Source organism: Babesia microti, chromosome III, assembly GCF_000691945.2.
Source record: "Babesia microti strain RI chromosome III, complete genome".
In the NCBI taxonomy this organism is placed as follows: domain Eukaryota; phylum Apicomplexa; class Aconoidasida; order Piroplasmida; family Babesiidae; genus Babesia; species Babesia microti.
In genome coordinates this window covers 1052840-1067736 of record NC_027207.2, presented here as the reverse complement: position 1 = coordinate 1067736, position 14897 = coordinate 1052840, and the positions used below count along the sequence as shown (strand labels likewise).

General features: G+C 35.0%; 8 protein-coding genes across 8 annotated transcripts; 5 read left to right on the top strand and 3 right to left on the bottom strand.

Moving 5' to 3' along the window:
* Positions 1-44: 44 nt before the first annotated feature.
* Positions 45-398, bottom strand: BMR1_03g02995 (hypothetical protein; the record flags this gene model as incomplete). The annotated part of the gene is made up of 1 exon (XM_012793756.1): positions 45-398. One exon carries the CDS (start codon positions 396-398, stop codon positions 45-47), a length of 354 nt encoding a protein of 117 aa, XP_012649210.1.
* Positions 399-1004: 606 nt separating this feature from the next.
* On the top strand, positions 1005-2027 carry BMR1_03g02990 (Eukaryotic translation initiation factor 3 subunit H; the record flags this gene model as incomplete). Its single annotated transcript, XM_012793755.1, has 1 exon — positions 1005-2027. One exon carries the CDS (start codon positions 1005-1007, stop codon positions 2025-2027), a length of 1023 nt encoding a protein of 340 aa, XP_012649209.1.
* Positions 2817-4418, top strand: BMR1_03g02982 (hypothetical protein; the record flags this gene model as incomplete). The annotated part of the gene is made up of 1 exon (XM_012793754.2): positions 2817-4418. One exon carries the CDS (start codon positions 2817-2819, stop codon positions 4416-4418), a length of 1602 nt encoding a protein of 533 aa, XP_012649208.2.
* A 182-nt stretch (positions 4419-4600) lies between these two features.
* Positions 4601-4946, top strand: BMR1_03g02981 (large subunit ribosomal protein L30e; the record flags this gene model as incomplete). Its single annotated transcript, XM_021482123.1, has 2 exons — positions 4601-4721; positions 4744-4946. The coding sequence occupies 2 exons, from the start codon at positions 4601-4603 to the stop codon at positions 4944-4946; spliced, it is 324 nt and encodes a 107-aa protein (XP_021338676.1).
* Positions 5652-8641, top strand: BMR1_03g02980 (Beta-adaptin-like protein C; the record flags this gene model as incomplete). The annotated part of the gene is made up of 4 exons (XM_021482122.1): positions 5652-5965; positions 6080-6563; positions 6684-7943; positions 8021-8641. The coding sequence occupies 4 exons, from the start codon at positions 5652-5654 to the stop codon at positions 8639-8641; spliced, it is 2679 nt and encodes an 892-aa protein (XP_021338675.1).
* On the bottom strand, positions 8931-9596 carry BMR1_03g02975 (Eukaryotic translation initiation factor 3 subunit K; the record flags this gene model as incomplete). The annotated part of the gene is made up of 1 exon (XM_012793752.1): positions 8931-9596. One exon carries the CDS (start codon positions 9594-9596, stop codon positions 8931-8933), a length of 666 nt encoding a protein of 221 aa, XP_012649206.1.
* BMR1_03g02970 (tRNA synthetases class I (I L M and V)) lies at positions 9850-12436 on the top strand (the record flags this gene model as incomplete). Its single annotated transcript, XM_012793751.1, has 2 exons — positions 9850-12195; positions 12314-12436. 2 exons carry the CDS (start codon positions 9850-9852, stop codon positions 12434-12436), a joined length of 2469 nt encoding a protein of 822 aa, XP_012649205.1.
* On the bottom strand, positions 12475-14784 carry BMR1_03g02965 (Phosphatidylinositol 3-and 4-kinase; the record flags this gene model as incomplete). The annotated part of the gene is made up of 6 exons (XM_012793750.1): positions 12475-12981; positions 13027-13183; positions 13263-13702; positions 13950-14087; positions 14108-14545; positions 14623-14784. The coding sequence occupies 6 exons, from the start codon at positions 14782-14784 to the stop codon at positions 12475-12477; spliced, it is 1842 nt and encodes a 613-aa protein (XP_012649204.1).

Here is a 14897-nt window from a genome sequence, read left to right as displayed (position 1 = left end):
AGATATCCTGATTTGAAATAGTCTTTAATACAAAAACTATCAGTTTAAATGCGGAAAAGATCCAACTGATTCTCGAAGCTTTTGACTGATACTGGACTTTGGGTTCTGGCGCCTATTATTGGGACTTCATAGACATTACAACGGCCCTCACCAATCGCCTTGTGTATATCAATCTTGAAGTGTTTAAATTTTGAGGTCCTTTTCTTGGGTGATGTACAGATACTATTTGATTCCTGAGATGTTAATTCGTAATTCTCAACATAATCAAATGTGTTATCACTTGGTATGGCTACAGGGTCAGAGTACACTAGTGTGACGTTCTGTCGCCTCTTATTCTTGTAATATTTAATACCCTTAAGTTTCTTATGTCTGGGTTTTTCGTAAATGCTATCAATCATATTCTGTATGTTAACTAACAAAGCCAACTAGCCACATATCTAGTTTGAATATTATTCCCAGCGAATTTTCTTTTCTTCTCTACCAGCATATAATTCAATCTCACATATACACATTTAATTAATATATCCATTCAATCAGTTTTTAATTGTAAAATTAAATATCTGATTGCATAACTAACGATCTAGCCATTTGATTATCTACCTCCTATCTATTCATGAACGTAATTTAGTAACTAGATTCTCTAGTGACTTTCCAACAGAATAGGTGTAGGAATACGTTGTAAGCGGTGCATCAAATAATAACGCATTCTATGATAAATTACCTGGACTATTAATTGAAGGTATATAGTATATAATATCCTTAAAATTTTTAACCAATTTTTTAACTAACATAAACACTAGTGATATTATTTTTTAATATAATTTAGCCTATAATGATATCTTTAAAAGTTTCAGATCTCAACCTATTCAATGTTATATTACACTTAGTGATGTCAGTAGGGATAGGCATACCCCATTAGACTAGTGAATTCATAGGATTCATAGGTTTAATAATTTCCACCTTAACTATATACATTATTGCAAAAGCCACAAAATTAGCTTAAAATGGAATCGCCTAAAAGTTACCAAAACGATTTCCCCTATGATCATGTGGAAGTTAATAGTTTGGTGCTGGTAAAAATGTTGAAACATTGGAACGATAATTACCCAACTCCAGTAAATGGTCAGCTTTTGGGTCTAGACGTGGGCAGTAAGTTGGAAGTCACTAATTGCTTCCCTTATCCACAAAAGAAAGATATACATAATACTCTAAGTAAGGACAGATATCTGAACAACTTGTCTGAGAAAGAACTTGAAGACAAAGCTGATGAGGAGTTTGTTAAGTATCAGGAGAAGATGATGGGTTTTCTCCATGATGTAAACGTTGATAGTTTTTCTGTTGGTTGGTACCAGACCATAAATTTTGGAGAATTGCATGCCAAGGAGATAATTGATAATTTGGTAGTATACCAGGAAACAGTCACTAAAGCAGTGATGATAGGATTTCATCCAATAACTAATAGCGACAAATTGTCCTTAAAGGCTTATCGCATTGGCCCTGAATTATTGGCCATTTACTCTGAGGGACAAGATGACCCCAAGAAGTATAACCAGCTGAGGGGCAGTCAAATTTTAATTGAAGTGCCTATAATAATCAAAAATTCACTCCTAATAGACGCATGCCTGCGTGAACACTTTTCACCCTTCGTTTCCCAAAACTTGTCATTTTTTGACGTTTTTGACACTGATAAACATGAGATTGAGTATAAGCTTAATTTCCTATTGCAATCATTGGACGCCTTGACTGAAAATCAGGAAAAATTTGTGCGATACCAACGTGATTATACAAGGCAACAACAACAACAGAAACAATTCACGGAGCGCAGGAGATTGGAAAATGAACAAAGGAAGTTACGCGGCGAGCCACTAATACCCCTTGATTTGGATATACCAATATTTAAAAAATTGGGTTATCCATCACAACTTCCAACTTTTATTTTATCACAGGAATGTGCCTCTCATGTGGATGATATCAACAGGCTGAGCTTTGAGAATTTGTCCAGGTTGGCATTGCAGTATAATCCATAATTACGGATATATACGAATGTGAAGTTAGGCATATTAACTATAAAATACGGCATTATAAATATAGTAGATTAAGTTCTAATCTATGGATTGAATAGTGAATAATGTAATGTTAGTTATGTGACTAAAATGTCAGACCTATAAATTACGTACATTGCAATTGTACTATGTAGTTACTAATTTTTATAAAGGAAGCATACAAGTAATTGAATTAATTGTGAGTGGTATGTTTTACAATGTGTAAATTTGCAACCACTGTAATTTTAACATATAACAATTCCCAATAATAACAAATGCGTAAGTTGGTTAGTTTATGGTGTATAGGTTATTAAATGTTGTATATGAATATCAGATTAATTTCTGAATATGTTACTAAAATATTTAGCAATGTACACTGTGATTTAAACGGTATGATTTGCGGGGTGATGATTTATAGATCTACTTAACTGTTTTGATTACGTTATATACATTATAGGTTTCATTCATAATATCTTTAGTTTTGGGATAGTTAACAGATAAAAAAACATATGTTAGATGTTTTTCTAAAATTAAGCATTTTATTTCTAACAAATTTGTGTTTGTTTTCAAAAGAAATGGTCGTCAGAGTGGAATGTACATAATATATGCTTGTAAATATGCAAAATGGCAGCATTGTTTTAAAAATACACGCTTAATGTACTATATTGTTACGAGTGGAAAATAGTTTCCTTTGAGATACTAGATCTAAATGAAAATTACCCAGAGTCTACAATAGCTTAATAGCTAGGTGTGTATCGCAATAAATGTTTAGTTATGCGAGAGAGGCATAAAACCAATGTTGTCAATTGGAGAAACAATGTTTATCATCCAATTGATATTGTTTCAGAGAGATCCGAAAGGAGCGGCCCAAATGAAGGATTAAATTGTAACAGTAATGGTATGGGCCATCGCAGTAAATTAAACGACGTATCTGTACAGCCAAAGTTTGAAAGGACTTATAGATTCACCCGCAGGAAATCGGTAGTTAGGGAAATATCCCCTAAGATTATTAGGTCGGAAAGCAAGCGTATGAATTATGAATTGAAAAGTAATAATTATGATAATTTCAAAAATTACAATGCAGAGCCCAAAACTAATTACATTGATGTTTTAGATACGCGCTTAAAGGATACAGGAGGAATTAATGGTAATGAGTTAAAAAATTCGCTAGTTGTGAACATTCCAGATCAGATGAACCATGGTAACCAATTAATACCTAGTGTTTATCAACAATACCAATTACCGCCGCATATGCAACAAATGTTACCAGCGGATAACATGTATAAAACATTAGACTCAAGGATGTCTAATGCAATTGATAGAAACAATGTGGATAGGAATTGCGCTGAAAATGGAAATGGGTGCATGACGGCTATAGGCGACCTCTACAATGGCCTGGAATCTCTCGGAATGGCACTTTGCAAAATAATCTCAGTCACCGGACAAAGTTGCCTTAAGGCATGTCAACTAATCGAACATTATGCAGTAGATAACACTAGTGAAAATAAATTTAACAAAAAATTCGCAAAAATCAAAATGGGGAATTATGATATATCAAACATAGAAACCCCCAGCATAAATAATTATTATTCTAGTTCAGAGAAATCGAGGCCAATGACGTTAGACGAAAGGAAAAAGACAAGGGATGCAATTGAAAAATATCTTTCTGGCGACAAAATCAATCTACGTTGCAACTTTGAAGTGAATCTGGATGAACAACTTAACTCCACAGGAAAAACTTATATTACGGATAAGACAAGATTGACTGGTAAAAGTGGTATAACTAATGGAACAGATAAGGACATCTTATCAAGATTGGAAAGTTACAAAAAATTACACTCCATAAATATGAGATCTCCAAACATAAATAACACAGCTACAAATGACAGTATTGAAATTAACAGAAATAGAAATAATACACCAACTGTTTTTAGGAATGGGAATCTAAACATTGATGATATGGCAATGATACCGCAAACAAGCTTTGCTTTAGAAAGAAAGATAATGCCGGAGAATGATTTGGTGTTAAATAATCCATTAAATACTAAACAAACTGCACTCCCGCCATTCAGAAAGCTAAGCCGCAAAGATTCTTCTACAAAAAGGCTAGTTGATCAAGTTGAAATTGTGGAACTGTCAAAACTAAATGGTGACAGTGGAAATATTATGCCAAAATACATGGAATCAGATAAATCGTCCAACTCAATGTCTGTTAAAACATTAGATCAGCTAGATAATAATTTGAATGAGTGTAAGAGTGAACAAATCGATGCAATTGGGATATCTAAGATAGATCATGAAGTGGGGAATGATGAGAAGAAGAACAAAGCTAAGGGATCGGGTAAGCTGAAGGCCCATAAGGGTCACCGCTGTTAGTGGGGTGGAGCCAGGCTGAGAAGCAACAAGTATTGTGGAGTCTAGAACAACAATTAATTTTAATATAACTTATCTAAGGTGTCAATTTCTCACCCAAGAATTATATTGTGGTTATTTTCTCATATCAGCTAAACTTTTAAACATTTTTGTGTCTAATTAACCAATAACCACGTTATATTAAAATGAAGAAGACTAAAAATACTACCGTTGAATGTATGAACTCCAAGATCCAATTGGTGATGAAATCTGGAAAAGTATGTGTTGGATTTAAATCTTCCAAAAATGCTCTTAGCAATGGGAAAGGTAGGTGATGATTTTTATTTAGCAAAACTTGTGATTCTGAGTAACAACTTTCCATCCCTGAGAAGATCGGAAATTGAGTATTATGCCATGCTAGCTAAATGTGGAGTTCACCATTATAGTGGAAATAATAATGATTTGGGAGCTGCTTGCGGTAAAATGTTCCGTATTGGATGCATGGCTGTGATTGACCCCGGTGATTCTGACATTATCAAATCATTTGAGTAAATTTTTTACTATTTATCTAATTTTGAAACTATAAATCATATTGTATAACGTTGTAACGAAGTTACAATGTTAATGATCTAGTTATAGTAAATGTTAAAACTTATGGAACTTGAGTTCATTTTGGTTATTCATAATGATTTCACTGAGTGCCAGAAATCATAAACATTTACACATTTACCACCAAGATGATCTACCTAAAAGTATCAGCATCAAACTGGCATTAGTATATCATTTGACTGATTTCATTAAAAACGGCATTCCGACACTTTTGCAGATATATGATATAGCTATAGATGTTTATACACATAATTTAGCCCCGCAAACCACATAACATTAATTTTAAAAGGTCTAAACGAATTTAAAAATCTATGATTAAATAATTGGTAACAAAATTAACAATTGTTGATTACATGGTATATATAATGTAGTGAATTATAAAATTAAACAAATAAAAATTACCAGATATTTTATTAAATAAGATATTTTTAGATAACTCATTGTAACTACCTAAACAAACGTGTAACGATATACTAGTGTACATACTGGTTCTATCGTATATATACATATATATGTATATATATTCGGTTATGCAATTTATAATTTTGACATTTAAAGTTATAGAACTCATGTAATTTTGATTGTTTATTGGAGTGAAATATGGCTAATATCCAGAAGACGAATACTGGCGTTAATACATGTGTGGTTATGCAGTGGGGAATGGATACGCGCGGCTCGCTTGCACTCCGTGGAGAACTCCACGAATTGCGCGAAGAACTTTTGGAATCATCAAAGGAGAGCAAAAATGAGGTGATCAAAAAGATTATCAGCGCAATGGCTATGGGAAAAGACGTTTCTCCCCTATTCCCTGACATTGTAAACTGTATGCAGACCAATAACATTGAACTAAAGAAATTAGTTTACCTATACGTTAATAATTATGCCAAGTTACAACCTGAATTGGCTATTTTGGCAGTAAACACGTTTTGTAGAGATTCCAGGGACCGAAATCCGCTCATCAGGTAGACACTTACTCACCGTATTTATATTTGCCAATTTTAATTTATTGAATCCTCTATAATTAATAAAATTTGTGTATTTTCTGAGTAAATTTTATTTAAAAACATTTAATGCAGAGCCCTGGCCATACGTACTATGGGATCAATTCACCTTACCGCCATAACAGAGTACCTAGTTGAGCCTCTGAAAAGATGTGTAAAAGACACCGATTCCTATGTACGTAAAACTGCAGTTATGTGTATATCCAAACTTTACGATATATCTCCAACACTTGCCATTGAAGAAGGATTTGTTGACATACTTAAGGAGATGTTATTTGACACAAATTCCATGGTTGTGTCCAATGCAGTGGCTGCGATTGTCGAGATATCAGATATTTCACACAATAATTACTTTTCCGAAGTGTTGGAAAGGGATAGAAGTTTCATAGACCGTCTCCTTTCCGCACTAAATGATTGCATGGAATGGGGACAGATAGGTATTCTTGACGCTTTATCGCTATACAAACCCAATTCTAGTCAGTCAGCACAAGAATTGGCTGAGAAAATCCTTCCTAGATTATCCCATGCCAATCCAGCAGTGGTGTTATCATCTATTAAGGTATGAATACACGGTATTATTTATATATATATAATCCATATGTCGAAATTTCCTATTATGCATGTTAGAAAAAATTAATTTGTGAAATAAGTTATATAATGCAATAAAATTTTTACTTAGGTTGTGCTTAAAATGATCCGTTTCATTAACGACAAAAAAGTGGTCAGCACTTTGGAAAAGAAATTGGTACCTCCCCTAATAACAATGCTTTATACCGAACCTGAAATTCAGTATGTCGCCCTAAGGAACATTAACATTATTGTACAAAAATACCCATCGCTCTTGGCGAACCACATAAAAATTTTCTTCTGCAAATACAATGATCCAATATACCTCAAGATGGAGAAGGTGGAGATTATTGAAAAATTAGTGACTATTAACAACTTTAACGATGTGTTTTTGGAACTCAAAGAGTATGCAACAGAAATTGACGTGGATTTTGTCAGGCGTTCCATACGTGCAATTGGAAATGTAGCCATTTTATTAGATCAAGCCCTAAAAGCATGTCTTTCACTCCTTGAGGAATTGTTAAAAACAGGTGTATCACATGTAGTGGAGGAGGCAGTTGTTGTTGTCAAGACTATTTTCCATCACTATCCTAATAGTTTCAATTTGCCATTATTTAAGCTATGTACGTTGTTAGATTTTGCCGGATCTGCTGAAGCCAAATGCGCGTTGATTTGGATTATTGGGGAGTATGAGAATAAAATTGACAACGCCTCTGATTATTTGACATTCTTTATCGAAAATTATGATCAAGAACTGCCAAGTGTCCAGCTAGCATTATTGACTGCATGTGTAAAAATGTATTTATCATCATCAAAAAAGGAACCTGCGAAATCATTATTCAAGTTGATTGAAAATTTATTGGAAAGTAATAATCCAGATGTGAGAGATAGGGCACAGATTTATCATCGTATGGTTACTATCAATCCTGAGCTATCGAAGAAGATTGTATGCGCCCCAAAACCAAAGGTACTTCAGCCTTTCAAATGTTCAGAAGTGCTTGATATATTGATTGATAATTTATCAATGGTTTCAAGCGTTTTTCACCTTCCTCCTTCGGCAATAATTTCTAAAAAGGAGATGGAGAAGGTTAAAACGTATAGTAATAATGGTTATAGTGATGATAACTTTGATGGTAAATCTTGCTATTCAAATGAATCGAATGAGGGCAAACAGATGATAGATACCGACTCTTCTGTATCCCAATCTGACTCTGATGTAAGCATGTTTGATAAGTCATCTCCCAGATTTGACAGCAAGTCCCAGCAATTGTATTCGTTGGTTTTTGGTTTGTCTCAATCCGGTTCCCAAGGAAGTAGGGGTGTGGAGATTTATGCAAAGTTTTCAAACAATCCGTTAACACTGGATCTACAGGTATGGAGTTATGTGTTATGAATGAATATTAGAAGCGTGTATACTGTAGAATTAATATAATTAAATTGTTAATATAGGGCGTAAATAAGACTGTAGTATGTGGAGCACCAACTAACATAACATTTGAGGCTATCCAATTTAACAAGAATCCATTCGGAATTGGTCCAATATCGGGAGTTATAGATCCAATTGTTCAAATACCACCTGGCCAAACTAAGACATTCCAAGTGCCTTTGAAACCTAATATCGGTAATTTACAGAGCGGTTCTGAGCCAAAAATGCCTCTAGCATTTCAAATAGCAATTAAATCTAATGTGGATATATACTATTTTTCAGTGAACCTACCCTTGAATATATCATTTGTGAAACATCTATCAATGATTGACAAAAGCAGTTTCAAGAAGAGTTGGAAGAACTCTGAACTTAAGAAGGTATCATTCGCAGGATTTTCTAATGAATATATCTTTCAAAAAGTTGCTGGAATACTTGCTCACCATGGGATAGAAGTGGTAATTAAGAAATCTACCTCGTTGTATGGATTAGCACAAACATGTACGGGAGTGTTCATCTATGTGAAAGTACATTTGCCATCTTCAAATAATCCTTCAAAATACAACTTTTTAGTGAAATCTACGTCGATTTCGTTGATTGACTGCTTTAAACAATTGATGATTGATACATTGGCATTGTCTACTTAGTACTTAGTGTTGTTGATATCTTTTGAATTGTAACACTTAATTTTCGCGATCATGTTTTGTAGTTTTACAATAATACAATTTAGTTTGTTTTTATTTCGAAAATATAGTATTGTTATTGCCCAATTAATATATATGAGTAAATGCTCTCTTTATGATAGTAAAATATAATAGTATAAATTACGTTTAAAATAGTATCTAAGGGTTTGCACACTATGATTTATCTAGTGTAAAAATCATGAACGCATTTCAGGCCCTTGATTTGCAAATTACAATTGGGCATAGTTTGTAATTATTTCCTGATCCCAGGTATCTTGCCTATGCTATCCAACAGTGTCAAACAGTGCTTTATAGATTCTGGTCTCATATGCTTATCAATTTGGCTAGACTTGCTACCTTTGGTATCAAGATTTGAATTGATTTGGATGAATTTGTTTGCAACTTGCCAATTCTGTTCAATAGCTAGCTTTTCTGCAACTTTTTCATTTTCCAAATCGAGTAGTATGATAAAATCTGCGATTGATATTTTGTGATATGCTAGCGATATGACCTCCAAGGCAAAATTCCTGGCTCCTGTTATAACGCCCTTGTTCATTGCAAAATTTGTCTTCTTCAGTGCCGCCCAGAAATCATTAAACTTGCAATCTTGCAACAAATTGTACAAATTGACAATACTAGATATCGAAGGATCTCGTTTGACTGAGAGAGGTAATTGAAATAAACACACATCAAAGTCGGGTTGGGGAATCCTGGTTAGGGCCTTGATCAAAATTTTTTCGCAAACAGACACGTCATTACACTTGGGATAGAGTAAGAATAGTTTGAGTATGGCTATGTTGTTATCCAAGCTATATAGGTTATCATCCGCCATTTGTCTATCTAAATGTTCTATAAACGCAGGTAGGGATTCGGATGAGAATCTCTTCGATGGATCGAATAGTATTTCCTCCATTATCATTGTAGTTATATAGCAAAACTAGTATGAAATTGAGCTTTAAAGTCAATATCAAGTGATTGATTGGATATATAACAACAGCGATGAAAATGCAATGGGAATGATGCAGAAAATGTGCTGATGTAGCGTTTTATAATTGTATACAAATAAGTTGTCAAGTTATTTGTCTACAAACAAATGTAATTTGTTTGTGCAAATGATAACACTACTACTGCTGCGGTTTAGTGACACTACAAACTGTTGTTGGGGACATGTAATGCATGGATTCTTATATGGCATACTAGTAATTCTTTCCACACATACCCCAGAAATATTTACTTTCTCCGGACAAAAATGTAGTCTAAATAATCTCATCCAATCAAAATCCAATTGGAATAATTGTAGAAGTATTAGTTTGGACACTCTAACGATCAATGCATCATTTTCCACAACCCTTACGGATGGTGTAAATAAGAATGACATTAAATATATTCTTATACCACCTCCAAATCCTGATGGAGATTTACACCTAGGCAATGCGTACGATTTGGTTATATCCGATGCCCTTATCCGTGCCAAATCGTTGCAAGGTGTTACTGTTGTTCCGCTTTTTGGCAGTGATTCAGGGGGTAGCAAGCTCAGATCACAGGCCACGTCTCTTCTTAGATCAAACACTGCAGATACAGTCTCAAAACTCCCCTCATTGGAAGATATCAATAAACTATCTAACAAATGGCGCTACAGACAATTACAAACTATGCAAAAACTTTCCATCTCATGGGCCAACCAATTTACCAATATAAATTCGGTTGCATCTCAAAAGCAGCCAATTGAACAGGGCGAAGAGGATAGATTGAGTGGTTTAATTACGACTTGTGATAAAGAAATGGGTAAAGTGGCTAATTCTGTATTTCAGCAACTGATAAAGCACAGTCAAGTATACAAATCTGAAATGCCCTGTTTCTGCTTCATGGACCAAGACAGACTCTATCCCCTGCATCAAGATATGCTACACGATCAACCAACACCATCACAGCTATATACTTTAGAAATTTCAACCACTAATAAAACGCCTGAAGGTGGCTTGGTATTACCAATAGACATATTTGAAGTTGAAATGATCTTTGCGTACACAGCAATACTGGTGCCCAATGATTTATATATCCCAATCAAAAGTGTCAAATTGCCATTATTAGACAGGGATATACCAGTAATAAAGGGGTTCATTCAGGATCCCTTGGAGCCATTTAAAATCAAAGGGTTGGTCCCTAATCATAGGCAAAAACATCATTATTTTGCGAGGAGACATGGCATTTCTGGAGTTAGCGTGATTGATGAGCACAGGAGAATGGTTAATGTACCAGAATGGCTTATAGGCGTTGATAGGTTTGAAGCCAGGAAAATTGTGGCCCAAAGGTTGATCGACATGGGAATTTTACGTAAAAAGCGAATAATTAACAGAATGATCAGTATAGATTTGAACGGTGAAGAAGCAACTTTTTTAATGATACCACAGTGGTTTTTTAAAAACGATTCGGGTGACGATTGGCCAGTGACGCGTTCTTGTTATTACGGTCATAAAGTCTCCGATTATGATAATGCACAGAATAAGTATGATGGATTTGCATCAAAATCGCACAGTTTTGGGGGTGTTAGCACCACTTGTGTTATATATGATAATTTGATCAGCAATAGAGTATTCGATGTCTGGTACGTTTCTGGACTATGGCCCCTGTACATTTACAACAAAATTGCCAAATTGAATTCGACAGACAAACTGAATTCTGCAGATTTTGACAGGGTTAAAATTGACTACTTGTGCTGTGGTCGAGACATAGCCGATATGTGGGTGTCTAAGATGATATCACTGGCAAGGGTTATTAAGGGAGGGGACATATTTGTAAACGTACACTACCATGGGCTCATAATGGCAAAACATGCCAGTATAGGCAAGATAGGCAAAATGAGTAAGAGTTGTGGAGATACCGTGAAAGTGGACGAGTTTATCGATAAATTTGGCCCTGATGCCACTCGTATCTACTTACTGTCACTGATGGATGGAGGAGGTAATGACATACCACCAATTGCCATAGAGGACGACGAATTTTCCCTTATCCACAATAGGCTACGTGTCAAGGCGATCAATATTTCCAATTACCTATTCAAGCATTACAAAACTCATGCATCCTATGAGTGTAAATTGTCCAAATTATTTGACCGTGCAGCTGATGAGATATTTCATTTACTGGGAGTTTGCTGCGAGAAATGGGATTTTTCCACACCATTGTTTGAGCTTGAGAGATCGATAATATTATTTTCGAGGTACATAATCCCTTTTGGTGTTAATGTCGCCCAGCAATCCAATGCTTTCCTTAAATTGGTTAAATTACTATCGGTGTATATGCCAGCAACCAGCTCTCAAATAATCAGCAAACTCTCTTCACTTCTAGATCGTAACAGTGTAATTGAATTTGGGGATAGCCCTCGTGGAGACTATCTAGGCATTTTTAAATGTGTCGAGGATATACGATCTCACTTACAAAAGCGAGGAAATCACACAGATTCAAATAAAGATTGTATTTGCACAGTAACTTTAGACAGTCCCATGTTTGATATTATGCAGGTATCGCAATCAATTGCTTGTCAATCTTATGTACTTTGATGTTGTAAACGTGGAAATTTGGTGTATGTGTATTTCGATGTTAGTAGCATTTGTGTTCTAGTGTACAATTATTATTTAGGATGTTAGTGATGTTTGGGAGCATATTTTTGAGCGCAAAAATACGCGCTACAAGTCATTTTGTCTTAATTTTAGACAGGCTGAAACCGGATCTCCCTATCGCATAAATTACAAATTCGAATAATAATTTTTTAATTGTGAGAAATTTTAAAAATTATGTTCTCATTGCACATTGATAGCTATAAGCTTTTCACTTAGCAACCTTTCTAGGGTTTGGAAAAAAAAATATTCGAACTGAATGTCGTCCCATGCGAGTTGTACGGGCTTTCCATGTTGATCGTGTAGGGACCAGGTGGTGTTATCGCCCCTGAATGGCCTTCGGTGCCTAAAGGTACCCATTGACTTGTTTGTCCATTCACTCGCAATACAAGTACCGTTGTTTGTAATGTAAGTATTATTTTCATCGTCTATACTGTTATTGGAAAATGATGATTTTTTGTTGCTTCCATGATAATCGAAGAATACGCTTGAGGGGAGGGCATCTGAATCAGAATCAGAATCTGTGAATTCATTTTTGGAAAAGTTTTCGGACGATTGATCCAAAATGAAGACGCTTTGATTAATTTTTTTGCTCAAATAGGATCGGGAATTAGTGGGTTGTATTAGGTCACAAGAGAACTTTAGCCTGTTGGTGGAAACCAATCTGGTAGAGTCGAAAATTAGGTACGCCTAATTGATATTTTTTGATAATAGTTTAAATCTTTAATAATTTACCTGTTCAATTGCGGAGGATATGACGAGTTCCAATGGAGATGGATCGTCCAAATTTTCTCTGATTGCCAAGCTTGCGATTTGATGAAGGGTTAGGTTATTTTGAGCGCCCATTTTAACTAATCGGGTAGCCACTCTCATGGTCCGTAGGCACTCATTTCTAGATGAATTCGCTATGATTTAATATGTAAAGTGAGATATTTTCATATTTTAATATAAATAAACATAAAGGGCAATACCTAATCAACAGCTTCCGCTTAAGTTTGAGAGCATCTCTATCAGGATCTAGAATCTTTATATGCTGTAATTCGGCCGGAGAGAAGGGAATTTTAGTTTGAGGCCAGCCAAACCAAACTAAATCCAGTTCTGTTACATCTAAAACATCGGGCAATATTAGCCCGTGGTCAATCGGTATCAGTGAATATCTGGTAAATCCGCCCATGGGTGTTTTGTGAGATTCATCCAGCGTAGATCCCATCTTCAAATTTCTGACCAAAATATTTCCATCATTTCTATCCAGGTTTAATACGCACAGGTCGAATATTCCAATTCGATGTACGTCAGATATGCTAAACATATTCGGGTCAAAATTGCCACAGATTTCACGCGTCTCGATAAATGACTGTAGAGAACCTGTCTTCCATTTGATACTCTCATCTGTGGCCCCGTAATCGTACATCTACATTATAAATCATACAAATCAATGACTTTATTATGAAGGATATTCATTGGGGCAATATGAAACTCATTATATGTGTTATAGTAGGTAGATATTTTATTTTTCAAATGATAACGAAAACAGTAAAATACTGTGTGTTATTCATGTTTTATTGCTCAAAAACCAATTGTTTATGTACTGCATTTAATGAATATGGGTCAAATTAAACAAGATATATGTTTAGTAAATAATAATATAGTGGATTTACCTGATAGTATTCTTTATTATGGAGAGAAGGATGCCTAACTTCAACCAGAGTTGTGGGAGGCACTTGGCAAAAGTTGCCATATGAGGCATCCAAAATGTACGCTGCCACCTCCCTACTAGCACCCTCCCCTGATAAAACCTACATAAAATAACTCCTACACCAGGTCTGAATCCTCTCTGGTGCAATTTTCCGTGGTATCCCCTGGGATTGCATGGAGCAAAAGCCTCCTCGTCGATTGGTTTGAATATTGCACAAATACGCCGCCTCTTATTGTAGAGAAAATACGTGCCTCCCGTACCTTCTATAGTCAATTTGGGTGCTATTTTGGATTTAAACCCTAGAAGCACATCAGATATCACATTATTCATTCCTTGTACGTTGTTGACATTCAAATTGCGTATTCCAATGTTGTCACTGGAGGCTCTAAAACACCAATAAATTTTGAGTAGCTCCTTGCGCGACTCATCAATAATGTTTAGGAACGTTCCAATGTTGCGATAATTCGGTAATTCAGTGCCCTTGAATACCATTCTTATATCTGTTACGGTGACATTGGATCCCAGTTTTAACCGTTTAATTAACAATCGTTTGAGGGTCTAAATTAGTAAGGCAGTGATGTAAAGCTTTCTTGGGAAAAAATATTTCCTTAAAAAATCAAGCAATGTTCTGATACCTGTATATCGTAGAAGGGATAAACTGAGATGCAGGCGTGCCTAGAACCTTCTAATTCTTTAAGATAAATGAAAACTGCATTTTCATGACCATGTTGCCCATCTAAAGCATTATGTGTGCTGAAGTAGGCTTGAGGTGATATTGTTATGCTATTTGATGACATTTTTGGCACAAGTCACTAATTCATTTAATAAAATTTCATTGAATTTTGTAAATGAAAAGTAATCTTACAAAATATTTTTATGAAAGTGTTGAATATTTTTTGATTATTGTGTG